Here is a 27,862-nt window from a genome sequence, read left to right as displayed (position 1 = left end):
TATAAAACACGTGAAATGCAAGACTCTAATATGAGAAGATTTATCTTGTTTAGAAAGACATCCCTATCTTGCAGTATCAAAGTCTGGAATGCTACAAAGTTTGTGGATTGGTATTTCCTATGTGTCAATGATGTAAGGTTGTTTGGACTTGTAGGCTGACTCTTTCTGTAGCTTTTCATTAGTATTTTGACTTGTTAACTTACTTGTTTAATTTCTATTCTCCTGCCTAGTGTTATTGTGTCGAGTAAATGTTAGCTTGTAATGAATTCTGGTATTTTAGTGACATCATTTTAAAATTTATTTTCCTATATTTTATATGTGAAACTGCGCCTTTAACTTGTTTCTGTATGTGAGTAAACTATAGACAGCATGCCATATTTGGCAAAAGAATGCATACAATAACTGTAACTTAACACTTGCATGCCAGTTATCTTGCAGAATGATCTGCTATTTTTAGCATTTGTTAGTATATTCTAACTCATCAAGTATGATGTCAACACATTTTAATACGCTTCATCATTTTGACCATATTTATTCAGTTCAGTTTTATCATGAGAAATAGGGACTACTGTGAAATAATATATTACAGGAAAGAGTTGTGCTTATAACTGTGCTTTTTCAGGCTTGTTTTAGACTTACATACAACATATAATATGGTCCCTAGTGTATCCCAGGTTCTGGATTAGGAAGCAGGCTTCTAAACCACTTACATTTTTTACTTCTGCTTCAAGTATAGAAACCTTTATGTTTTTTCTGTAGTGCCTGATCTTGTTCCTTGTTTCAGGGGGAGGAGAAAAGCTTGGGTACCCAAGATTGGGGGGCGCAGAGGGGGCGGAGAGAGAGGGGGTTAATTCAGCCTTTGGAGCTTGCACTGTTCCTCCCATTTTGCACAGAGCAAGAAAACTGTGCTTCCTTTTATGACCAGATATGGTAAAGTTAGCTGGATACAGATATTGCTCATCTTAGCACGTCTGGAATGGCCACTGATACAGCCTGCATGGGTGAGGCTTTTAGGATATGCTTTATTTAAAAATTTTAGCTTTAAATAGCAATCATGTATTTGATTTGATAGGCAGTAGAGTTTTAATGGCAGTCTTGTGGGCTGAATTCTGTTAGATATGTGAATAATGCTTTGTATTGTAACATTATTAGACATTAGTTAAAAATTTTATCCCTAAAAAGAGGGAATTACTCGCCTTGGTTTAGTGAAGAACCCCAAAACATCAAACTTTTAACTGCTTTTCAAGTCATGACATTTGAAGTCAATTGAAGTCATACGACATTTGTTTAGAGATTCAGACTTGGCAGTAATTCCAATGTATTTTGAATGTATATGTACATACAGGTACATGTGGATGTTTTTCTGGTACAAAGAAATGTAAAAATTTGCCTTTTCGTTTTAGATAAACAGGTTTTTTTCCTATTAACCTGTTTTGTCATCTTGCTTATTTCCCAGTGTAAGTGCAGATGTTGTTTTCAATTGCAACTTCTTTCATTTGTGGGGGGATTTAGTTCAGTTTGTTCTCTTGTTATTTGTAAAAATAACGAACTTTCTTAATACTACTTGTTTACATAATTTCCTATACCAATCCTATTGATATATCACACTTTATGTGTTTATTACTGTGTATCTTCCCTCCCCTGTCCTGGTGGGTTTTTTTGCATCTGCAGTATCTATATGTAGAGATATTTGTGCTCATCATGGTTTCTGTGTATATAGCAAAAAATAAAGTTTGTGTACTGGGAACGTTGTAATGATGCCTTTCTAAATCTGTTTACCTGGCACTTAAGCATCATAAAAACCTATTAATTTGTGGTTAGGCAGCAATGCTGTCAAGCCAAGGCTGCACATAGTCAGCCAAGAATGACTTCATTATATGTAATTGGGTCTGTACATTGGTGACATGGTTCATAGCTGACAAATTTAGTGGGTGTAAGATTGATGCGTGGGAAAAGATGAATTAGTATAATTAAGTCCCCTTCCATTTTGAAAATCTCTGCTCTCCATTAGGGTGCAGCACAGTATATACAAGAATCGTTGCTATGAATTTATTTGACCGAAATACTAAATCATTTTCTTACAGCAGTTTCTTTCTGTTTTTTTTACAATATCTGCATTGTTCTAGATTTCTCTTCTTATTTGTTCCCTGAATGATTAAAACAATTGGCTTTTACACTGAGTTCCAGCTGACAAGAATACAGCTTTAAACGAAAGTTGAAGCTGTATACGAGGCAGTCACATCTCATATTAGATGCAAGGCTAGATTAATGATTTTAGTCATACTGAATCCATTTTGGTCCAGAGCTGTAAAGAAATAAGCAAATACTGGGTTTTTAAGTATCATAGTTTTCTCTGACTTTTTTCCTAGTGATGTTTAGCAGTAGATATATGTATAGATGGCGAAAATTATGAATAAAAGCCTGAATAAAGCATTTATTTATTTTTAGTTGATTCTCCTTGTCTCTTTCAGAGAATCAGGCAAGAGTGAAAGAATCAGATTTGTCAGACACTCTTAGTCCAAGCAAGGAAAAAAGCAGTGACGACACTACAGGTAAGCTTTTAATGGAAGTTTCTATAAAATTGAATTGGCTTGAATTAAGTAACTTAATCGTGAACTTTCCTGTCAGAAGAGAGAATGCTTGTATTATGTGGAGMCAAATATAAGCTTAAAACAATATTATATTGTATATTTTGCAATTTCATGGTGACTGTTTTAAAGTGAGGAAATTGAAAAGGATTCCCTTGGGTTAAAGAATGTGTATGTGAAAATTGTATGCAGTCTGCCTATTCTAAAAGGTTCTCTCATTTCAGATGCCCAAATGGATGACCAAGAACTAAATGAACCAATTGCTAAAGTAGCCCTTCTGAAAGGTAATCATGAACTTTTGTAACTTAGATGCATAATCTGTGGATATATTTTTGTGTCTACTTGTATTTCTGTCAAATGTATRTGTGCATTGGAATGAAGAGTGCTGAAATTCAAATGTGGTGGTATGGAAGAGTCGTACTTTAACCTTATTAGTGATTCCTTTGGGTAATATAAAAGCATACTGCTGAGTGTTAGCATAGAAATAATTTGCATCCTTCAAGCTAGTTTCCTGTGCTCACCAACGTTGTCCTGGGATTTACATGTTATAACTTGAAGTACTGTTCACAAATAGTTTCAGTATAYAATCAGTCAATAATTGTGGAGATAAGGGATTCTTTAGCAACCATTTTAAGCTTTGCCAAATGTTACCTGTGTAAATAGTTCCCATTATTGCCAGATATTATACACTTAATTTCCACCTGAGAGTTTAGAGTATTTAATAATAAAAAAAGAGAGGCTCTGCTTTGTAGCCCAGGAAGGAAATACAGCCACTAAAGGCATGCTACGCCCTTGATTGGAACTGTCTAATATCAAGGGCCAAGCAAGTCTGCCATTATGCTTTCTCTGTCCAGGGTGTGTTGAACTGGCAGGTAAAGGTAATTGCCTTCCTAAGGGGCTAAATCAAGTCTTCTGTAGGCACACAGAAATAGTCTTTTTTCATGTGACTCACTCATTGTTTCATCTMTCTTTAGGCAATCAATGATTTAAACCGTAGCCACCGCTGAATTTTTAAGCTACAAAGTAGAATACCTGCGTGCATACACAGCTATGCTATTGAACTGCATATTATAATTAACTGGAATAATTGGGATAATTTTTTTTCTCTTGCAGCTATTTATAGCTATTTCTCTTTTGCTGTCATTAAATCATTTAAAAATATCTCTACAATGAAGTGCTTGCTTTTTAATTTTTATGAAGAGCCTGTGAGCCCACAGTTTTCTTGAGATTTTGTCAGAAAGCTACCTTATGCCTGACTGTCYTAAAAAGGATCTTATTAGCCACAGACACTTTCAACTGGATTTGTTATACATTCATATAATCATGCAAGTGTGAAAACACTTCTCAACAAGCAGCTGTTYTGAATATGGATGCATCAATTCCAAAGCCAATGTTCCTTTTTGTTTGACTGTTGGAATTTAGAAAACAAACTAATGGAGCAAAAAAACTGCTGAGATGTTTAATTKCTGCAGTTTCATCTAAGGGTGTTTTTCATCAATAAATTCAAAGTGCATTCTGGCCTTGTTTCAGCTTTAGCCAAGYCAGAATCTGGCAAGAAGAGCTTGCAGAGTTTAAAACAGGTAGATGTTAAACAGTGTAAAAGAGCAAGCAATAAAGGCARTCAGTTTCTTGTTCTTACCAACATCCTTACGTTTGCTTAGTAATGCCAAGACTGATTCATGGAATCTTACTAAAAAATGTTGTCAGATGGGAGTTTGCTGAAGAAATGTGATAATTTAGATAAGAAATTTTGAATATTGTCAATGGTCTGTTGATTCAGGAAGTTTTGAGACTATTGTTTTGTGTTTCAGTAGCCAAAGAAAACTCATTTTTTACATTATTTATCTGATTTTGTCTGAATATTATTTTAATACTGAATAACACTTTCAGRATTTTGCTGGTCTTTTCTAACAGGAGTCATTGTGAAACTTGGAGAAATATGACCCTGCTCACGATGTTGCTCCCACAGGCTAAGCACATATGGATATAAGATGAGCAATGTAGAACTACACTTTACCAAATCTGAGCCATGGGTTAAACTTCTTTTCTTGAACTAGATTGAAGGAGAACAARCTCAGATGCTTTGAGAAGGATTTGTAGCAAATTACTGACTTTTTGATAGCAATTTTAAATCTACCAATCCAGTTAAAAAAAAAAATGTTAGTGTTAAAGGAGAGCTTAGTGTTTTGACGGGATTAAAAAAAATGATCTTAATTAAGGATCTCTTTCTTATAACACAGCGAAAAATCTGATTGCAGATGAAAATTTTCCATGAGCTGTAATAAATGAATGAGGGATTTCAAACTATTGTGTATTTGACCTTCTCCCTACCACCACCACCACCTAGTTGTAATTAATGATAAAACTCCTTAGACTTCTGAGAACAGTTAGTCCAATGTTGAATACTTCTGGAAATTGCTCAAAGACTTTAATTGCAGCTCTTTGTGTTGTTTCTCAGGCCAATTTTCATAACTAATGACATGTGAATTTGCTTCTTGAGGGATCTAATTCTAAGCCCAATAATAATTACTAGGCTTTCTATTTATGAATAGAGCAATCCTACTCACTAAGGAAATTTTTCAAAAGTTAGTGTGAGAATGATGTTCACTTTGCACTATTAAATGTGCCATTAAAAGAATTTTCTGTTTGTGTAATTCTTAAAAGCTGTTAAATTGTTTCTTAATGCTCATACTTTTCTTCATGGCCTTAGATTTACAAGTAATCAAGCATATGGTAATTTCCTTACTGCATTTGAATAGGAAACTTTCTACCTTGATGTTGATGGTGCCTTCCCWAAACCTGTTATGCTGTCCCATAACTTGAGTTCCTCATCTCCTTTGAAGCAGTGTTACCTTTTATGATGTTTCATTGATTTCATTGATTTGGAAATACTGTCCCTTGGAAAGTTCATTTGGGATTCTTTATTGTTAATTTGGGACTTTGCTGCTTTATCAGGCATGATTTTGAACACAGTTTGTCAACTTCCTTTTCCATTTTTTCTGAACAGTCTCATTAGGGATTGAAAATCTAATTGCCTCAAGCAACTTYATCCATGAGGAGCTAAGAACAAAACATCTCAAATAAGAGTTCCAAATCCAAGTTTTTCCTTAATAAACTGTGAAAGAAAGTGTTAGGATGAAATACTTAGTCCTCTTTGTTCTTTCTGTTCTCAGTTCTGTTCTGAAAAAGCCAAAACCACATGCATATGCACATGACTCCACTCCTTGATCCCACCAGTTCATCACTGTGAGAACAGGAAACCTGTAGCTCTTCTCCTAGAGAGAGACCATATGAGTACTTTAGCATGATCTGATAAATAACTACTCTAAGAAAAAAAAAAAAATAATAATTATTTTCTTAAAAGCTACTTTATTGATGACATAGAGTCAAATATGCGTGTCAAAAATGCAAAGGCAAGGTAAAAAATAGCTTGTATTAATTTCTCCTTGTTAGTGAAGGGTCCAGACAAAGTGTTTTGATCTTCTTGTTTTTTATCCTATGCAGTGTTTGTTCATCTTAAATCTGTATGGCCTGTAAGGTTAGAATTTTATTAACAGAGTACTGGGATAAATTTCTTTGTACTCCTTGTCTCTCCCATGATGTGCAAATGTCTCTTTTTCACTGATTTACCACTTTTACCTTTTTCACCTAATTGGCATTATATAAAATTTTAACCTTTTTGCCAATGTAGTTTATTGGTGCCTGTTTAAGAACATATTATTTCTGCACAACCCCTACCTAAGGAACATTTACTGAAAAGTTTTGTGGTTCAGTTCCTAATAGTACAGATTCCTGTGGGCTTCCTCTTTATGTTACTGCATATAGTTTCCAGTACATACTTTGTTACGTTATACTGCTTTTAGTTACAAATACTCCTGGTTATTCCCTCGAATATGTCAGCTTTAAATATACTTAATTTGCATATGGATGACCTATCTTTTTATGCAAGAGGTCTTCAGTATGCATTTTTAATTAATACAAACTTGGTTTGAGGAAGAGCAAATGTTTTAACTGTTGTTTACAGTTTAAATAATGTGCTTAGTTACCTAATGGTGTTAAAGATGTACCTAGTATTTTAACTTGGATTATAGTGAAACTATTTTTAAAGGGAAATCTTGGCCTAGTATTACAAGGCCAGTGAATGAAATCCAGTGAAATTTTTGTTCAGTTTCTTCATTTTGTTCTACTGTAGGATATTTGCATAAATTTTCCTTTTCTTGTAACTGTGATCCACATGYATAATGAGAGAGAAAGGTAGAAAACCAAACTTTGCACAGTAGCAAGCTGATTGGGAGTAGCGAATCACTTAATAGCAACTTGGTTTGCATAATCTCTCATAGCCGACTGGCAGAAACTAGGCCCGGTACAAGGCTGTGTACATGTACCTAAAGATAAATAGATGTGTGTGCTGAGGGGAGAGTGAGCTTGGGGTGAAGGGGATACGGAATCRCTGAAGTTTGTTTTAGGAGGGAAGGTTGGAGTAGCTTCCTTCTAAAATAAACAAGCCGTATGCACAATCAAGAACTGTCTTATGCTTGTAGTTTCTTCATTTATGTGGATAGAGTAATCCTTGYCAGCCGATACATTATTTTTAAAAGCCGATTCTTGTGTTCTTTCTTTATTTTACTGCATGTTAAGTGTAATGAATATTTTAAAATTTGCATTTGCTTTCCTTCTTTTCAAGGTAWATTAATATATTTTTGCTAATATTTACCTAACAAAATTGTGAGGTTACTTAACTAACTTTGGATGATTAGAATAGAAAGTGACCAGTCTTCACATGGCAGTCAAATTAAACTGTTGTACAAATTCATGCTTTAAAGAAAATGTTCTTTTATCAGATGAATTGCAGGGTGCACAATCAGAAACTGAGGCTAAACAAGAGATTCAGCAGCTGCACAAGGAGCTGGTTGAAGCCCAAGAGCTAGCTAGAACAAGTAAACAAAAATGCTTTGAACTTCAAGGTGAGACCCAGATCAACTTGACTGTGTAGGGTATCCATTAAAACTGTATTTACCAGGTAATCTTAAGAGGGTCTAGTTTTGTTGACTATACTATAAATAAATTTGTGTTCACAGTATTGGCTTCTTGCACAGCATGTCATAAACTTTTTTGTTTTGTAGAAATTATAGGTACAGTTAAATTGAGCTCTCAATTTTTGGGTCAGTATTGACCAAAATATGTTTTGTAGTATTACAGATATATTCCATATATTTYATCATTAAAAATATATGCATCTGCAAATATTAATCACACATAATGTGTTCAGTAGTAGGATGGGGTTTTTTTCAGATCATCCTATCATTTTACRGCTAGATCATCTAGCTGTTTCATTAGCTGCAAAACTGAGGGTCATCTTTAACAGGAAATAGTATAGCCCAGTTTAATCACATCTTGTTCGTCCTGGAAAACCGTTGCAGCATTTTTTTTATTTCTACTCCTACACCAAACTGCATTTAACACACATTGAGTTTTTGCATCTGGCAACTGATTATATTAATTTGAAATTAATATAAATACTACCAAAATAATGGAATAATGTCTTAATATTAACTTTTTCTTAAACTGCTTACATAATTACTAGCTTTGATAACTTACTGGAATAAACTGACTGTTTTAATCTTCTCCGTTATGGGGAATTTGTGACTGTAATTTACTACAAAGCTGAAATATTTTTTACTAACAATCTTTGGACTTGTTTTCACTTATTTTTAGCGCTATTGGAAGAAGAGAGGAAAGCATATCGAATGCAAGTTGAAGAGTCCAGCAAGCAAATAAATGTTCTGCAAGGTATGGAATAATTTTCTACTTCATTCTTTGTGTCTTAGGAGAAACATATCTYTTACCAATTATGTGGATCTTAAGCACTAATGAAGGAAGATGTTAAATGTGTATGTGTTAAATTTGATTTTTTTTCATGCTATCTCAAATGTATTATGAAACATTTTCCATTGATTCCTGTGTCTCTGATAATAAATTAGAAAATGTCAAAGATGTAATCTGTAACATAGTTCTCCTTTCTCTCCTCATTTTTTCATCAGCTCTAAGTGATTCAGAGAGTCTTAGTGTGACTATTGTACCTTCTAAACAAACATTCAGAGTATGCAGTCTTTTTTTACTATTCAATCTCTTCATTTTACTGATAAAATCCTCCTAAATAATTTTAATCACTACAGATCTACATTCAGCCCCAGAATTTCATAAAGAACAGGCAGTCTCTGAAGAACTGCTGTGATCACGATCATGCTCTTTTCAGCCCAAAATAACTCTAGCAGGATGGAATCGTGTGATTTACACATCATCTTTATCACAAGTTAAAGTTGCCATTTCCAAACTAGTGAAGTGCTGTGTTGACAAGAGAAGTGTTTTTGATGAGCAGTGGAACTGACAGGTTGATTTCCTATGGATTTGTTGTAGGAGGGCCTGAGGAGATAGATACATCTTTGTTGCTTTTGCAGCTCCTTGTGATGTGCCAGAGTTTAAAAGCTCTRTGCTTGCTTTTAGCTCTTTATCTTGTCATGTGGCTGTGTAATTGGGCAAGTAGTAGCAAGTCMTGCTGTTGGAGTTGCATGCCCACTTGTCAGCCTGTACCTGTGAGCTCACTGGTCACAGGCACCCTTGGTAAGGGTTGTATTAGAACTCTACATTAGAGCAAATGCTAGTGTGAACATCTACTCARCCACTGATTTTTATGAAACTTCTATGAACTTTATAGCCTGGGATCTCAGTCAGTATTTCATATTTAGTTAGTCGTTCAACTCAAAAATATTTGGAAGGGAGATGAGCAGACAGTCAGATGAAAAGAAAATGTAAGCACATAAGCATCATTTTCTTAGGAAATCAAGCCCAAATAGCTTGAACAAATTATTTTATGGTGATAGTTTGTGGACTATGCTACTTGTCACACAGCAGTTACACTTGAGAAGCTTATGTGATAGCTATTTTATGAATGTCAGCAAAGAATATTTGCTATTTTTTCCAAGAAAGTGGTGCTAACATAATATTCCTCTTCAGAACAAGAGGGGTAATTTAATTTTGAAACTTGGGCTGCTAATGTGCAGAAAACTCCGAATAAAGAATTTCGTAGCAAAGGTTAGAAGTCAGGATATTTGGTGGTTATGTTATGTCTATACAGAAGGAAAAAAAATGTACATCTTCTTAAAAAAAAAAAAGAAAAAAGAAAGAAAAAAAACACAAACTTGACAGTTGACAGGGCCACATTAGCTGCAAGGTAACTCTTGTCAATTCTGTACTATTTTGTCTCCTGAATGTTTCCTATGTGAGATCTTTATAAATGATTCCTCTTCTCTCTCTATGGCAGTTTAAAACAGTCTGATGTACGTTTGCTGCTTCCCAAACTTTCAGGGCAAGACGTATTTCACAGATAGGGAGAAGCTGTCTTAATGTCAGCATTCTCTCTTGGCAGCTTCTGGGATCTGTAGTGGGTTGCGGGGGAAACCTTGTAGCTTCATACAGTAACATTTCTTGGACAATTTTCATGGAATCAACATTTTTTGTTAGCCAGTGCTTACATGGCTTATGCTTCTGACAGAAGAGAATGCCTCGAACAGCTGAGATCCTGTGTCTACGTGTGAAGCTCCCTTTAGATGAACAGATAAATGGAATGAGGAAATTCTTGTAGCTCAAGTAACTAGTCATTCCTTTCAAAAAAATAAAGCATTCAGTTTAGATATAACGGCTTATGTAATAASAGATGTAATGGAAGTTTTCCTTCTGATTGCCCTTTGAAATAACATCCAGTGCTTCAGAAACCGTTTCAATATTTGTGGTAGTAATTTTTCTGTGCAAGTTATTCCCACAACTTCACCGAATGTGAGAAATGTTTGTATATGTTCTTTGGATTTTCAGTCCTAACATGCTCTTCTGTATGCCTGAGGATTTAAAGGGAGTGTTAACAGTTCATCAACAATGCAGACAGAAGAAAATTCAGATTTCTTTGAAATACTGTCATTACTGCGAAGCAGGAGCTTAGTAGCTCAACAAAACTAAATGTAAGAAATCTATGACAGTTACTAAGACTTCGTTATCATCCCTGTGCTTTCCATTGCCTTTGTTTCTTCCTTCAGAGGAAAAAACATTCAACTTTAAATGCGTAGTTCTGACCCTCTAGGGTAACTCATGTGAGAGTTCCAATTGATATTAAGAATGAACTTTGCTCTTTCCTTCTCGGAGCAATTTTTCATTAATTTAGTAATTACTTTTTCCATGTTGAAAAACAATGAAATACAAGTGTACTCTGATCCCTCACTTTTAAAAAGCAAATGAAGGAGAGGAAAAAGGGGCAAATTAAACAGTGTAGTTCTATCAGTCATGAGTTTACTTAGTTCTACTTTTGTACTTTCCATCCTTGTTCCCTGTATTTCTTTGCAACTGTTGGCAAAGGATTTTGTTAGCCTGTATTGCTTATGAAAAATTTCTCCCAGAGCAGAGATGTGTTTAATAATTAAACAATTTTGAGTGTGAATAACTTATAGTTTGCTTTATGCAGTTGAGAAATGCAAAATAATACAGAATTTATGTGACTGACTGCTGACTTTTACAGTTCAGTAGTTTAGGTGCAGCTCTTCCCCCCCCCCCCAATCAAAAGTTCACCCTGAACTTTTAAAAAATATATATACTAAGAAGCAAAATAATTTTTATTTCCTTTTCTACATGTTTGGAGAATAGAGTAAAACTGGATGCTGTGCCTTGAATGCTTATAAACATCATAAAGTTAATGGCTGAACAGGCAACTATTTCCAGTGTAGCTTTGCAAATTTGTTTGGCTTGTCACAGAAATTTTCTTGCTTTATCTTGTCTTGTTCCCTGTAATCTCCAAGTTCTATAAAACTTATTTTGCTTATGAAGAAGTTAGATCTGAAGCTTGATTTCAAATTTCTGGAGAGTTTCTTTAATAGTCTCACTTGGCACAACCCTCTCTTACCTTCCCACACCCCCCCCCCCCCCCAAAAAAAAAAGTGCTTGTGTGGCAGGGGAGGCTTTGTCCAAGCAACTTCTAGTTTCTTTTCACTCTCTGTAATGTTATGCTCTGTAATACATTACATAGTTTTTTGCCTTCTAAGACTAGAGCAGTTCACAAGGTCAGTCTTTTTTGAATTGCATTAGGATTCTTTAGTGCTATTAAATAGCAGTGAGTTGAGAAAGGGAGTCATCTCTTTTTAGAATTTCTGTAAGTACATTTTATTAAAAAGAAAAATCTTAATTTTAACATCTGTTTTCCAGCTCAGCTGCGAAGATTACAAGAAGATATTGAGAATCTTCGTGAGGAAAAGGAGAATGAAATTTCAAGCACTCGAAATCAATTAATTGATGCTCAAAATGAGATTGTGCTTCTTCAACAAGTAGCAGAAAAGACAGCATCAGAACGAGATACTGATATTTCTGCTTTGCAAGAGGAGCTACAGAAAGTACGAGCTGAACTTGAACGGTGGCGGAAAGATGCTTCAGATTATGAAAAAGAAATTGTCAGTCTGCAAGCCAGTTTTCAACTCAGATGCCAGCAGTGTGAGGATCAGCAGAAGGAAGAAGCTACTCGTTTAAAAGGTAAAAGGAATGTCAGGGACCAGTGCTAATAGTAACATCCTTATCAACCTGAGTGTCAAATATTCAAATCAATATTTGTGTGTGTATGCATATACAAAAATCACAGCGTACAGTGATATAAAAACCTTTTTTTATGTTTCTATAAATAAAAATTTTCAATTATACCTCAATTACCTAGTTATCTTGTGATATCAAAAGCAGGCCAAGTATAATGCCAATTTAAAAAGATGGAAAACTTGCCCTATTAATGTGGTTGATACTGCCACAGGTTTCCAAAAGGACTTGCAGAATTTGAATCATTTAATCTTGTTAATCAATAGTTTCTGGCCTTTTAGTTTTCTTAGCAAAGCTACATTTGAAACAAATGATTGTTTTATGGCTTACCATGCTCAGTAACTTCCTCTCTGCTTTTCAGAATTGATGGTCTCTCTTTATATTTAATTAATCTTAGAATTGAAGTTTTGTTCTGTAAATGTGATGTAGAGATACACAAATATCTTGTGCAGAGCCAGTATAATTCTTCTGGGCTCATTCATTTGGACTTCACCTTACCTGCAATGCACCTACGTCACATAAGATCTGATTGAGAGCCACTACTTCAGGCCTTTTAGCTTCAGGTTTTGTAGAATCTGCTGCTTTCAGTCTAATTTTTTTGCTAGCTCAGCAACTTAATCCTACTTCTATTTTTTTTCTGTAATCATATTTCAACTATCAAGATGATGGTGTATGCCTATTGAGTAATACAGTTCAAAAGCTCATGGTGAGACTTCATATATGCCTGGAGAAGCTGGCATATGTAAAATGTGCTTAGAATTCTCATTCAGTCAATCTCCATGAAGACGTGTAATTTTTTAATCAATTTTGCTGGTAACTGATTAGTTTCAAAGGTCTAATTTTAATACTGTTGCTTTAAATGTTCTTTCTCTTTTTAGCAGATGTATAGTATCTAGTGATTTTTTTTCTGATTGTTCGTTACTTTTAAGTCTGCTGGGACAAGAATTTCTTCAAATATACTTTTCCACCGCTGTTTCTAAAATGTTAGAACAGACCTGTAAACAGTCTTTTCTATGCTTGGTGTGTTAGAAGAAGCTAATCTTAAGAAGCACTAACTTATTTAATGGCTCGCAAACTATTCATAATGGTAAAACATAATTTGATATATGCTTTATAGCTACTTGTGATGGAACACGTGACATGATTGTCACAATGAATTGTGACATGATACAGTATTTGACTGATACTAGCTTTTCTTCCATTTGTTCCCTGGTGACAGTTGAAGCATTCATTAAATTTGTTTTGCTCTATTCAATTCAAATTTATTCATTACAGGTGAGCTTGAAAAGTTGAAGGAGGAATGGAGTGCTCTGGAAGCTGAGTGTGTTACACTAAAGAAGGAAAATACTTTGCTTGCATCTGAACTTCAGCGACAAGAGAAGGAGCTTTCTAGGTAAGTGCAGAAAGGATTTGTGAAGAAAGATACCATAGCCTAAGAGTTTCCCCACCACCACCACCCCTTTTTTCTTCCCTTCTCTCCTCTAGTAAAGATTTTAGAAGTCTGATGATATCTGGAGTAAGTGTATTGAAATTTCATGTGCATGATAGTTCTGGTCAAAACATTTTCAAATTTCTGTTTTGAAAATGCTTCTGTATAACAGGCCTGTTCCATGTTCACAAGGTATCCTAATTTATTTTGCCACTTAAAAATAAGGACTTGAAGTGTGCGTTGTGGAAGCACATAGGCTTAATTTATTCTTCTGCTTAAAAGATAATATACTATGTAGGGAATTTTAAGTTAGGAATTCTTAATGTTCAGTCTTTGAAAATGATTCTCAGTATAGTGTACTGTGGGAGTTTGTCATGTTACCAGTGATGATGATGGGCAGAAGTAGTACTCTTTACCATGTTTCACTTAGTAGAAGAATATAAATCTCTTTATTGCAAGTGCTTTTTGAGAGAGATTTTAGAGTGCAAAAGTATTTGTATTCTACCATACTTCATTTGTTGTTCTTTTGTTTTTCAGTTTCAGATATATGCATTTAATTCACAAAGTAACTGATACAGGGAGAACAATTTTTTTTTCTAGATTTGAATTTTGCCAGCATGCTTATATATACATACATATATGCATACATAAATGTTAAAATTCCTTAAATAGTCCTTTAAAATATTTTGTTTGATTGAATGTAACATGAGGAAACAAAACATGAGGAATCAAAGGGATATTGTTTTGCAGCTCTCAGAAACAGAGTTTAGCGCTAACCAGCGATATAAGTGTTCTTGAAATGTCTCGAAAAGAGCTTGAAAATCAGATGGGATCTTTGAGAGAAAAACATCAGCGGGATGCAGCTAGTCTAAAAAGCCAACTCACTGAAGCTGAAAATCAAGCAAAGGATGTTCAGAAGGAGGTAACACTTCTATTTTAAGGGGATGCTCTGCCTACTGACTTTGACTTTTAAGATATTTACATTGAAATAAAAGAAGGAAACACAAAGTCTTTTAAACTTTTTTATACTTTGAAAGTACTTTTATGTTAGCTACCAATGTGTATATTGAGTGGTTAAATCTAAAAGGGAAGACTTCAGATAAAATGAGTTGTCTGTGTTTGGAAACCTAAAGTTTCCTTTTATGCATTACCTTAGTGCTCAATATTAAGCTCTTTAGACAAGTTAAACCTCCTTCAGATGGCGTGTGTATCAGTCTTCCTGATAATGGTGATATAGATTCTCATTAACCATTAAGAATCAAAATTAGTTCTTCTCAGTCAGTATGGTCTTCCTCATTAGATTTAAGCTATTTTATCTGACAATGGAACGCATGTTCTTTACAAAGGTGAGTCTCCAGTTGTTTTACTGGATCACAAGATTTCTGGAGATGATTAGAAAGTGCATAAGGAAGAGGTAGCATTTCAAGGATATGCTTCATCTGCCTAACTTAAGATCACATATGGAAGTTCATAGGAGTTACTTGCTTTCACTCATGAGCATTTTTGAAGTTTTCCCCAGTCACTGCTATTACTTCCTCCAATTTGCAGTCCTTTTCCTTCCTTTGTCATAAATTCATCCTTGTCACATTCTTTGCCATATCCATAATTTGAAAATCCCAATCTTGTTAATGTATGTATAGCTCTATAAAGATGCCTACTCTTTTAAGTTTGCAGTTAGTGCCTATATTGAAGGTTATTAGTTCTGTCCTTGCTAATCCTGTCATGAGGGCTACTGGAAAACTGTGATCTATAGAAGAAGATTGAATGCAAGTATTTTGAATAAGGAGAAGATGTCCATAATGCACAAACATGAGACACATTGACCAGGTGTGGTTTGTACTCAACCCATACTAGGGTTGCAGCATAATAATGATAAAACATAGTGTTTTTGTATGTTTTATGCTTCTCTGTTTTGGTTTTCTTTGTAGGAAGAGGTTTAATTTGATTCATACGGAATGTTATTTTTGCACCTGTTTGGTTGCTCTAGGTATTTAGGCGACAGCTTAGATGTAAGACCACTATCTAAATATGAATGGCACTTTGTTTCTTGTATCTTGTCTTTACAGTTCTTTCCATGTTTTTTTTTTTCCTATTTAATAACTGATATGAGATAGGTGAATTCAGGCTTTGCATTTACTTAGTATTTCCTTATTTCTGCAATTCATTCCTAGAGTTGATTAGCCTTGCATTAGCCATCTGTGTTCTGAGGTTAACATAGAAGTCTTAATTGTGAACTGTTTGGATTAACAGTGTAATGCGTTATTGTCCATTCTTATTATTGATAGGTGCTGTGTTACTGTTATTGTGCCTGGTGCAGCACATAAATTGTTCTCTCTCAGAAAGACTCTCAGTGCAACTGAGTATGAGAAAGCTTTCTGGAAAACTGCATAGTGCTTTATGCAGTGAATTTTTTTTCAAGGCATATATAAATGACAATCTGCTGAAAAAGGTTATTTTTAGGATGTGTCCCAGGCAAAAAAATTTTGTAATCTTTGCAATTTAATGATTTGCTGACTTTGAATATATTGCAAAGAAGGGCCTATTCAATTAAAATTTATATGGGAAATATGCAAAAGATATCTCTCAAAGTATTATAAAAGTGGGTTTATTTAACAGGAGAAATACTTGTGAGCTCGTTCTGAACCATTGCCCCTGCATGTTCTTAGTGGCATACTGTGATGGCCAGGTGCTGCATGTGTCTAAAGTGGAAGAGTTCTGAAGCTGTGGCCATACAGAGTGTCTGAAACCTAATGTAAAAATTGATATTGTTAATATGTGCTTCTAGTTTTAATTTATTTGTAGAACTCTGTCTGCTTGTGAAGTTCTGTTAATTATGGTGACCTCTAATCTTTCTGAAGCACGGTGTAATTTTATTTTGCTGTTGATTGCTTCCTGCTAGTCAAAAATAGGCTATATTTCCCTTCCAGTGATAGGGAAAATCGTTCAATCTAAAAAATAAAATTTATTATATTTTTTTGTATCATGCTAGATACAAATATAAATTTTCTTAGTCTTTCTTATTTGAAAAAGCGTGCAATTAATCCTAGCCCTTCAAAGGCAGAGGACACAGTTTTTATGTTTCTTTTTAAAGAAAATCTGAACAGTTCTAGAGCAAATCATTTCTTCTTGCTGTGTTTTTGTTTTTGGGTTTTTTCTTCCTTTTTTCTGGAGATAAGATAGTGTTAGTTGCACTCTGAAAGACTTTTCTTGCTTACTTTTTTTTATACAAAGAGAGTGCACTGATCCAAGTTGAGTTACTTTAGGCATAAGGCAGAAAGGGAAGATGAGTGCTAAGCAGGTGTAAGCGTGCACTGCGTATCCCAGGGGTCTGCAGACTGTTTTCTCTTTGCCTTTAGTATGAAAGGACACAGACTGTGCTCTCAGAGCTGAAGGCGAAGTTTGAGATGGCTGAACAAGAAAAGCAGTCAATCACAGATGAGCTCAAACAGTGTAAAGAAAACCTGAAGCTGCTACAAGAAAAAGGAAATAACGTAAGTCTGCACAAAGTATGTGGGGAAGTCTGGTTATGACACTGGCAATTCTCCTGCTGATTAGGAGAACTGAGTGTTGTACAGTGAAGGACAGACTTTCAGAAAGGCTATGTACCATATTATATGCAAAACTGCATTCTGGTACTACAAGTGCAAATTTGTAGGTCATTACACACTTAAAATTGTACATGCAAGTTAGATTTACAGCTACATAACAGTTTTAAATGTGGCTCAAGATAGCTACTCTCTTGAAAAATCTGACTTAATTCCTAATGGACCAGAACTAGGAAAAACATTTTAATTTGAGTAATACAAAGGTAAAAGCTGAAACACCTGCATCCAAATGAATTAAGCAACCTTCTTCAAGATCTTTTTTTTTTTTTTTTTAATTGTGTTACAACATATATTATCTCTTGACTCTTGCTCCTGCCTCTTAATTGTGGTCATCCCTTAGCGGCTTAGGATTTACATGGTGCAGTTGAACTATCCTTTCTGTTCACTAACAAAAGTGTTTTTCTGTTGCAATTAATTTGAGAGATTGTATCATTAGAATTGAGGTTACAGCTGGGACAACTTTTGCATACTGAGATTTCTGAAATCCTCCAAAAGTTAACAGGTTGTGGCAGACATGTTATAAGATAATCGCAGCCTTTTTGGACACTTTACTTTCGTAGAATGACTGGTTTAGTCTCCCTGTACTGCCCTCATGATCAGTGGAGAGAGAACAGCTCCCATAGTGGGGAGTGCAAAATAGGAGGACAATGGATGTTTCATAATAGCCTTTTAGAAAAGGCTCGCTCGCTCTCTCTGTGTAGATGGAGCTTACAGGTACTCCAAACCTCGCTGGCTGCTAGATGCCTGAAGTTTAGTATGAATATTCTTGCCAGAATTAGCCCAGCTAGTGAATGTAAACCTGTAACACATTAGAGCTAAGAGGAATATAAAGAATTCAAAGCTATTCCTACTTTTCACAGCCATGTATTCAAGATAGTACTTTACTGGAACCTGCTTTCTGCTTAGGATTCTTCTGCAATAACAGCCCAGATAATACTGCCTTGCTAAAGTAGGAAGAAGCTTTTAAAAAAAGACACACATACACACACACACACACACACACACACACACACACACACACACACACAAAATAATAGAAGAGATCACACTGAAAAAATGATTGTGAGTATGAGATTCTCTGCTTATTAAAATATTAATCTCAAGATCAGGATGATTAGTGAAAAGGGGGAATAGTAGCAGGAAGAAAGGGTATGAATGGAGTTGGAGCACCTGATGAAAGCAAAGCTTGCAAAGATAGAAGGGGATTCTTAGCAAGAATTTGAGGTGAGTATTCAAACAAAATAAGGAACCGAATTGCCAAAATCAGCTTCCAGGGAAAGGAACTAGTTGCAACAGGGTATGTTGGTATGATGAAGAGCATCCAACCATATAAAGAACTACTGGACAAGCTTGCTGTTCATGCAAGTGTTAGTTGCAATCAGTGATGTAAAATATATTGTGRATTATTTTAAAAATCGTAGATGCTGGGCTGAGTTCCAAGGTCAAATTTTTCAAATATCATTGTCCTCCCTTGCTGAATCATTATCTGTTACTTAATTTCTGAGGACAGTGTCCTATAGAAAGTCAGTTCCTACTGTGGGATTTATTCCTTTTTGGGGCCCATCTGTGTTTGCACATCTTCATGTCTCTATAGGATGTCCTTTTATGGTTTTAGGATGCATGTTTTTGAAAAACCTCATTAACTGCTTCTCAGCTGGGAGGAGATCCTTCCTCATGAGGAAGGAATTTTAGCTGTTTGAAGGCAATTTCATTAAATGCAGTGGATATTTAAAAATTTGTTTCATTTGCTAAGATGCCACAGGCCTGTTGCACAGGCACAAAAAACAAAAAAACAAACACAAAAAAACCCAAAAACACTCTACAATTGTCCTGTGAATTAATAAATGCTAGAATGTTAGAAAAAAGAGGGCTGCTTTGCTCCATTTGGAATATGATTTTAAATATTCACAAGTTTTTGTACTTTTCCTTTTGGGAGGATAAAGTTTTACTTTCAAAAAAGCAGTACTGTGTCCTGAAACACTTAGCAGTATGGTACACTACTTGTGCTTGCATGTTTGTAGTCAATGGTTATTTTGTGATGCAGTATATGATGGATTTGTTTGTGAATGGTTTGAGAACGTTAGCTGCTCTGATTGACTTAAATTTTTGGCACTTTTTGAACACTGCTCTGATTGTTTCTATCAACGTGCTTTCTGTGGGAAGATGGCACTCTAATTGTAGCACCAATGACAAAAAATACTGCATGAAAATGACTTGGTTGCACATGATTTGTCTATTAAATATATATGCCTTGATTAAAATATATATGAATTTTTTAAAAGTCAAGAATTGAATGGCAGAGATTAAAGTATTTTGAACTTTCTGTGTTTTGAACCATACTTGAGGTTCTGTGATTAAATGACTGCTGCAAATTCATAACGGAATGAGATTTGATTTATAAATTGCAAAATAATGCCTAAGAAAGTCTACAAACGTAAGCTTTGTATTTGTTTAGTTGACTGAACAAAATCGAAGTGGCTTAGGCACCAAAAAAAAATCTGAAAGAAAATAGCATGGTTTGAACTTAACCTCTGTGTGTCTGTGTATGTGCACAACTATATCAGCTAAGATACAGAGAAAGTAGATGCTTTCCAAGGACAGCTTAGAAATTAAGTCCCTTTTTGCTTTTTGTATATTGTGTTAGGGATAGAGGTTATCCTCCAGAATGTGAAGTAATTTACAGTTGGCTGAAAGTAACTGAGAAAATGTGCAATGGCTCTCACGAGGCCATAAGCTAAATGAACCCTGCAATCTTCGTAGCTGGTAGTTTGGCCCAGCTACAGCATTTAACTGACTCTTAGAATTGTGCTTTGTCACAAGGCTGACTTGCTGGAGATGCTGATTTTTATGGTATCTCTAATATGAATATACTTCCCTGCTTTACAGTAACTTAGTGTTGATTGTACAGTCATGTTATCTCACAGAAATGTCTAAGTGACTGGATTTGCCTGCTGCCATAGTTGTTAATTGATTCATTAATTGAGGAAAATACTGTTTTTTCCTGGAGCCTGGTGATGGAAAATGGGAAGAAGCTAAATTGCATGGAATGAAGAAGCAGATGAAAAATTTGGTACCTGGTATGAATTTTACTGCTTTAAGAGAAATCCRGAGGGGATTTCCTGTCACTTGCATAGAAAACTAAAAGCAAAATACCAATAAGATACAGGCAAGTCAATGTAAGCCTCATACTGCTTTTAAGTGCTAAATTCCAAGTTGTGACAAGAGGTTTCTTCGAGTATTTTCTACTTACTTCCCTTTATTTTTAAACATCCCTGTTCATTTGACTAGAATGGTGTACTAACTTTGTATGCCAATTAGATCATGCAGTATTGTGTTAGATGTCTTTAATACATTTCAATTAAACCAAAACTCACTGACTTATTTTCCCCTCTCTAAATCATCTTTACATGATTGATTTATAGCACAAAGTGATTTTTAATATCCCTTCCCTTCTTTAGCCTTCCATATTACAACCCGTCCCAGCCGTATTCATCGGCCTAATCCTGGCTTTCCTGTATTGGTGTTACGGCCCATTGTGGTAGCGACAGGTACAAGCACTACTGTTCAGTCAATGTATGTTTGTCCCTCTCACCTGTTTGTGCCATTTCTGTATAAAATAGTGCATGGTGAAATGCTCACAGGTATTTATTTACCTGAAGCAAACCCTTCATTTAATATGCCATTCTGTTGATACTGACGAGCTGCACAATCAACTAATCATTTAACATCTGTGTGATTTCTTTAACAATGAATTAATTTCACTCTAACTGGTTCTGAATGTGCCTCTTCTAACTTGGTCTCAGTTTGTCTTTAGCGAATGGGCTAAATTTTGCACAATGCTGCAATGCTAGGGCCTGAATGAAAATTTAATTGCTTAATTAACTATGGAAAATGAAGAGTTTGCCTCTAAATAACAACAAATCGACAAGCTTTGGTTCTTAATTATGGACTAAGAATTTCCTCTCTGGCTTTAAACGCTTTATTTTTTCTCACTATTGCTGTGAAGAAGATGGAAAAAAGACAAGATGAGAAATAGGTGGTGGGTTTGTATTTTCAACTCTCAGCTTGCATTTTCTCTAATGTCTGCCGGTGTGTCCTTCTCTTAAAACTCTATTGTTGTCATAAAATATTGTGACAATGCATTCAAGACTGATCTGTTAGGCTCTGCTAAGAACCAAGATCTAAATCTGGATTTAAACATTCAAAAAATAAGTTAAGGATGGCATTACTGCATAAACTTATGTCTAGCAATGACTTGGCACGTGCGATGTTTTAAACATCTTAAGCCCTCCCATTTTTAATAGTAGAGGTCTCTGAGGTGTGTATGGTAGTGAAGCTGGAAATACGGGGCTGCTAAAGCTTCTCCTGATGATCTTTTGATCATGAAGAGTTTTGAAGAGTTTTCCATTGGAATTTCTTCTGCTAGAGAAATACGGTTTAATTTTGTGGTACTATAAGTCAGGATTAGCCTGCAGTAGGGCTCATGGGTAACGTTTTAGTGATGCCTATCAACAGGTACTCAGGACTTTGAGGAACCACGGGGTAAACTGATCGGTGTGATTTTAGAGCAAATATGATATTGATTTCTTTTTTCTCTCCACACAGAGACAATGGCCTTGGATGCCTGTGATGGCAGCTTTGGTTGCTGTAACAGCCGTGGTGCTGTACCCAGGCCTAACCAGAGCTTCTCCATGAGAACTGTTGTTGAATCCATACACCGTCCTCCCTTTAGAAGCTGGCATCACTCATATACTGAGGGAAAACAGATTAATTCTCTTCCTTTTTACCTCTTAATACAGCACAGCTCTGCGTGAGAACAGCAGTAGGGTCATTTGCTTTAAACTGTATAAAATGTATCTGTCTATAAAGAGGGAATAAAATTGTGATTCATCATACTGTGAGCAATATTTTTGCTTACAATTTCACGTAAGWTTTAAATTAGTATATTGGGATTCTAAATATTACAATGGTGGCCTAAAGTAGGCTTCTTGGTACCAAATTATTTATAATGGCTAGGTTTGTGGACTTTTACTTTAGAATCTGATTGCTGGATTTAAAAGGAAAAAGACTTTTTTGCTGACTTGGACACCCAAGTCAAATAACCTTGCAGATACTTTGAAAACAGATGCAGTGTGCTCAGTGCCTTTCAGTGTGTGTTTTTTTCTGAAACTAGTATATCGTTTCACTTGCTGTTAGTCACTGAGCTGTTGGGAACAAGACTTAAGGTAACTTCTCTTAGGCCTTTTGAAGGAAGCATATTTTTATTTGATAAGGATTGTTTTGTTAATGATTTCTGGAAATGAACACAATTCCTGTCCAGCCTTAAAGAGATATAGACACTGATGGTGAAGACCAGCCTAGAATATTTAGTGTGCGTGTGTGCGAGTGTAAGCATGTGTGTGTTCTTGAGTGAACTAAGGTATTTCTGGGAGCAAATACTTGGTCATTGGATGGACATAGTGCAGTGATTCAACTTGCGTTAACTTTAGTTTGAATGTAATTTATTAAATTTCATATATTTAAAGAGATGCATTCTTTAAAAGTATGAATACTTTCTCACATATCACATTATATCAATTTATTTTTTCAGTCATTTGATACTTTCTGACAGGAGCTGGAGAGGCTCTTTAGATAAGCTTTTGTTGATGTAACTTCATTAAAAACTGCTACCGTGCATCTATGATTAGCCAAAAAAATTCAGAGATACATAAACTGCTACAAAATTGGAATCATATACCTAGTCATGTATGTGTCAGGTGAACAATGATTTAATTTGGTAGTTAAATTTTTTGCATCAACATTACATGGCTTATAAGTATAATGCAGTGGTCCCCATTGTAAAGTTTATTTTCCTTATCTAAGTACTATAGTTATTGCTACTTGCTGACTTTGGGAATCACTGTATTAATGCTGAATTAAATATAGACTGTAGTTATCTTGTTGAACTCAACAGTTCCTTCAAAGTTTATTGAAGACAAATAATATGCTAAAGAATGGTAAAGTAAAACGGCTCTACTAAAGGAAACTTCAAAATAGGGAGATAATCTTGAAGATTCAATTGGCTTTAAATGATCTTACGGCAATCGACAGATAGTTTAAATATTTAAATAGAAATTTAGCATAAAATTTACCTTGAGGTTTTGAGGATCATTGTCTGTCCTTTAAAGGTTCTACCTTAAGCTATGTGGGATTGGCTAATGGGAGGATTAGTAGTTATGGAGAAAATAGTCCACAAGTGACTTGTAGAAAATATTGTCATTTAGTTCATTCATTTCATCATTTTCAGTTGCAGGAAGCCACCCAACCACAGAACACTCGTATGCCAGTGGTACCCAGTACCTCTTGTATATAGGTTATTGCAAATATTGTTCTGAAATGCTTAACTTCAGAATTACATTTTTTAAAGTAAATAATTGTTTTAAATCTATTTTGTAAAGATATAAAAATACAATAGAATTTCTGGAGTACAGATTAAACTATTTGCACTAACACACGTGATGTGCATGATTTAATAAAATAACTTTACTCTCCCTATGCATGTTTGAGTTGAATCTCATTTGAAAGCAATAGATCCATACTAAGTTTCTTTTATGCTAGATATTGCCACAATTACTAGGCACAACGTCTGCAGCATGTTCAGTAATATCAAAAGACATTTTTACCTTGTATTTCACATTTGCACTGGTTTGTTTTTGTCTAGATGATCTCTCTCCTGTCTGTTTTTCAGAAAGAAATTGGGGAAGAGGGTAGTCAAGGACTTGGGAAGATTATCACTGTGGAAAAAATAGTGTTTTTCAGGTGAAAGTTGGATCATGCCTGTGGCAGGGCTGGCAAGATTGGAGAAGCAGTACAGCAGATAGCTGGGCAGTAGTGGGAAGGGAGCCTGGTGCTGCCTCCTCTGTTCTTTAGTATCTTGAATCTTCTATTTGTCCCTGTTTTAGATACTGTTTCTTTCCTAACTGATTCTCTTCTCTTTCCTCTGCCCTGCCGGTAGCATGTGGAGGTGGTGTGTGGAGGTGGAGCAGAGACTGGGGAGGAACCAGGTTCTCTGGAGCCCGGTGGGGCTGGTGGCAGGGAAGATGCTGAGGGACCATCTGGGGACCCACCTGGGGTGAGCCCTGACTGACTGGTGCCTCCTGTGACATAGATTAATTTTATGTTAAAGACAGATGTTACTGGGTRTTCAGAGGTATTTAGTGCATCAAAGAACTGAAATTTAAGATCCAACATGACTGTATTAAAGGAGAAAGATTTCTCAGTTATGTGCATGTGTGCATATTTGTATTGTATATACAAATGTATAGTACACATTGCATGGGTGTTTGTGCTTACAAGTATACCTGCATTTCCCTAATACAGTGCCTTTCCCAGGAGTTTCTGACACTTGCACATTCAAAATTATCAGGAATGAGGTAAAATGCACAGTTCACTTTCATTGTGGGACTCCCTGTGGAGAGGGATTGGTTAACTGGGAAGTTACTGTTCTTCACTGCTTTGCTGTTAAAGCAGCAAGTGGATTTATTTTGTAAGCACTATCTATGCATAAACCTCTCTTTTCAGCTGCTTTTCATTGCTTATGCTTACAGTAAATATGTGTGCTCTTTTACATTCATACTTGGTMTGTCTTTTTACTTGTGAGACTTGATGATTGACTTAACTCAGTCTTGGAGTTACTGCAGCAAGGCAGTTTTTCCACAAATATGTAAGGTTCTGAAAGCCTATTGTAAAATAAGCACTCTGAGCTTCTGCTGAAGTTTGAGGTTTAAAAAGGTTCCTCATACTAGGAAGATTAGTCTGACAACTGTTTTATCAATTACTAGTTCAATTTTGAAGATTTAGTAACATATCTGAACACTTACTCAGTTTTGTCCTAAAATTCTGACTCTGAGGCACTTTTCTGAATTATAATAGAATTTCTACCTACGTGAGGACTATAACAGTAGGCATTTTATTTATAACTTCAGAAAATAAAATGTACTTTTCTTGTTTCAGAACAGAAACTTGTTTCAAGTAGCTGAATTAAGAATGCTCCTTCAGAGTTGTAGCCTAATCCTTGCAGACTCTATATATTTTGGTGCTAAATGGATAATTATGAGCCTGCACAATACATTGCAAAGCTTTTTCATAAAACAGTCTCAGTGAGACTTAGTGTCAAATGAATGATGGCTGAAGCAAAGGTAATTATCCATGTACATATTTTGGGCATATCACAAGTTATTTTTGTGGATTTTTTGATCAAGTCTTGTAAAATAAATTATGTTAAGATCTTCAGTGTTTCACATAAGGTTTTGAATGTCTCCTGCCTTAATCTGTAGGATTCTTTCACTTACCAAGAGTCATTTCTTCAGCTCAAGTCTTCTCCATGATAAATCTGCTGCATAGATTCATCCCACCAGCAGCAAATGATTGCTTTAAAACACCAGGCCACCAGAATGCCTTCTGGGAAGCCACTGTGGTTTACGATGGTTCTGCAACTGGGCTTGGCCTGTTGCCACCAAGGCTACTTCTTTCCACTGGCTTTTCATCCACTGTTAGCGTTTCAATAGCAACTGCTCCAAGGTTATGAGTCTTCATCAGAATAGCAGTAGATAATACGAGAGAACTAGAGGCCGTATCTTCTCTCTTTCTCTATCTCTCTCTCTCAAGCATGTACCTGTGGATCCGTTTGAAGGGCTGCTATTTTCTAGCAAACCACACTGAATTCCTGAGATTAAGCTGACTTACTCAACCCAGTTCCTCTTTGTGCGTGCTTCTGAAGACAGAGTTCATTTCTCCTGTGGTGAAGAAGCAGGCTACAGTAGGTGTCTCCTAGTTTTCTGACTTCCTGGGGTTTTATTTTGTGCTGGCTAACTCAAATTGTTGAGGAAGGTTTTGCCCTTACAGCCAGGCTCTTCTGCTTGGAGAGAGGGTTGCACTTGCTACTACTTTAAAAGCTGGGTACTACCAGAAGTTTTCTGAAGGCAGAGAGGTGTAGAAAGCAAGTTAGCAATTGAAACAAAAGTTTTGGTAATAAGGGCTATCAGAGGCTTGAATTTTCATTGATTTGTAAAGATAGAACAAGTGATTGGTGTTCTGTGTATCACAGATCATAAAACTTCACTAATTTCAACATCAAAAGCATAATGTCAAGTAAAGCTACAGCATAAATTTTAGAGAGAAAATCTTGATTTAAGAACCTCAAATAATTATTCAGAAGAGAAATATGCACCTCTCTAGGTAACTTGAACAATTATTGTCCTGAGCAAGAAAAAGTGGGAGGAGGCGGGGGGAATAGAAGCTTTATTTGAATTCAGCTAGTTTTGGCTCACAACTACTGGATTTCAATGCTTGTAGGCATAGGGGGTGTGGGGGAGGGGAGGAAAAGGCTCTACTAGTGCAAATATTGTCCTTAAACAGGGATTTGCCAGACCATGATCAAATGACCTTGTAATCCCATTTTATATGAGGGAATTGAGTTTCTTAATTCTTTTTTCTTTGTCCTTCTAGTTGCTGTTGTCAGCTTTTAGAACTCTAATTTTATCAATGTTCTTTTCAAAAAGTAGATGCCAAAACTGACTGTGTCCTTTCTGTAATGCCCTCACTAACATCATATAAACAGGTAACAGTTCTGTATCCCATTCTGATATTTCTATTTATTTGGCTGTCTACCAAAACCCTAGAGTTTTTTTGAGGTTCACAGACTTCTAGCATTTAGATTTTAGTCTTTTAGATCTAGTCTGTTCATTCTGCCCAATGCCTGAGCCTCTTGGCATCTGACTTTGCATTACTGTTCAGTAACTCTACTATAGGCAAACCGTCCAAGACTGCAGTCTGTTCCCATCACTGTTTTCTGCTTCATTAGTATTTCTTCCCTTTATTCTTTTTTTTTTTTTTGCAGGAATGACTACTTAAGATCTTGTAAATCATTTATTAAAAAAAACTGATTGGTAGTGGGCTAAAAACAATTCCTTCAGGATGATTACAAAAAAAAAAATTCCGATAGACTACAAAAAACTATGTAACGTAATCATTCTATGAATGTTTTTTAATCTGGATCATTACTTAAAAATGGTGGTTGGAATAGTGATTGCTTTTACTGGGATGTCAAATGATGTACAGAAGTCTTGCTATAATGACACATAACCAAAAATTAGTCATATTTTTAAAAGTTATAAAAAGAGACTTTATTTTAAAAAATATACATGTCTATTAAACATTTTTAATCATTTTTTGAAAAAATGTTTAATAGACATGAATTATTCTACCGCTCTGGAATTCAGTATTGATTGCACCCCATAGATAATTGACCTGACTGATATCTACTGTGATTTGCTTAGATGTTGGGGTGAGGCAAAAAGGTCTGTTTCCCAAGAGCATACACACTCTTCCTCCACCCTGGGACATTTTTTTGACTGTTACTGCCTCTTGTTTCTGTAAAGCATTCCTAATTCTAGATTATTCATGTTACTATGCTTAAGTTTTTTAGTCTACTGTTTGGCTCAGCATTGCATCCGGTACTGAAGATCTTAACACCTTTAAAGCAAGCACCAAGGGTGTGTGTGCATGTGTATACGTTACTGTTAGAGACTCTACCTGCATGCAGTAAAATGGATCATGATTACTTGCATTTAGCAGCTGTGAGA

General features: G+C 35.5%; 1 protein-coding gene across 9 annotated transcripts in view; it reads left to right on the top strand.

The window, feature by feature from the left end:
- SLMAP (sarcolemma associated protein) overlaps positions 1–24,854 on the top strand; it is an 86,708-nt gene extending 61,854 nt beyond the window's left edge. For 6 of the 9 annotated variants that reach the window (XM_085302326.1, XM_085302332.1, XM_085302330.1 and 3 more), the window contains 9 exons: positions 2,472–2,552; positions 2,813–2,872; positions 7,430–7,552; positions 8,304–8,378; positions 11,832–12,152; positions 13,482–13,599; positions 14,386–14,557; positions 16,992–17,126; positions 21,846–24,854. In XM_085302326.1, coding sequence (XP_085158452.1) covers positions 2,472–2,552; positions 2,813–2,872; positions 7,430–7,552; positions 8,304–8,378; positions 11,832–12,152; positions 13,482–13,599; positions 14,386–14,557; positions 16,992–17,126; positions 21,846–21,935 — 1,175 coding nt within the window. In that variant the 3' untranslated portion in view covers positions 21,936–24,854. Of the gene's footprint in view, positions 1–2,471; positions 2,553–2,812; positions 2,873–7,429; positions 7,553–8,303; positions 8,379–11,831; positions 12,153–13,481; positions 13,600–14,385; positions 14,558–16,991; positions 17,127–20,698; positions 20,789–21,845 lie in introns of all 9 variants that reach the window. The other 3 variants (XM_085302327.1, XM_085302325.1, XM_085302331.1) reach the window with 2 other exon arrangements.
- The last annotated feature ends 3,008 nt before the right edge of the window (positions 24,855–27,862 follow it).

Source organism: Rhea americana, unplaced genomic scaffold (assembly GCF_003343005.1).
Source record: "Rhea americana isolate MKP2758 unplaced genomic scaffold, rheAme1 scaffold_19, whole genome shotgun sequence".
Classification (NCBI taxonomy): Eukaryota; Metazoa; Chordata; class Aves; order Rheiformes; family Rheidae; genus Rhea; species Rhea americana.
This window is presented reverse-complemented; position numbering and strand designations above follow the sequence as displayed.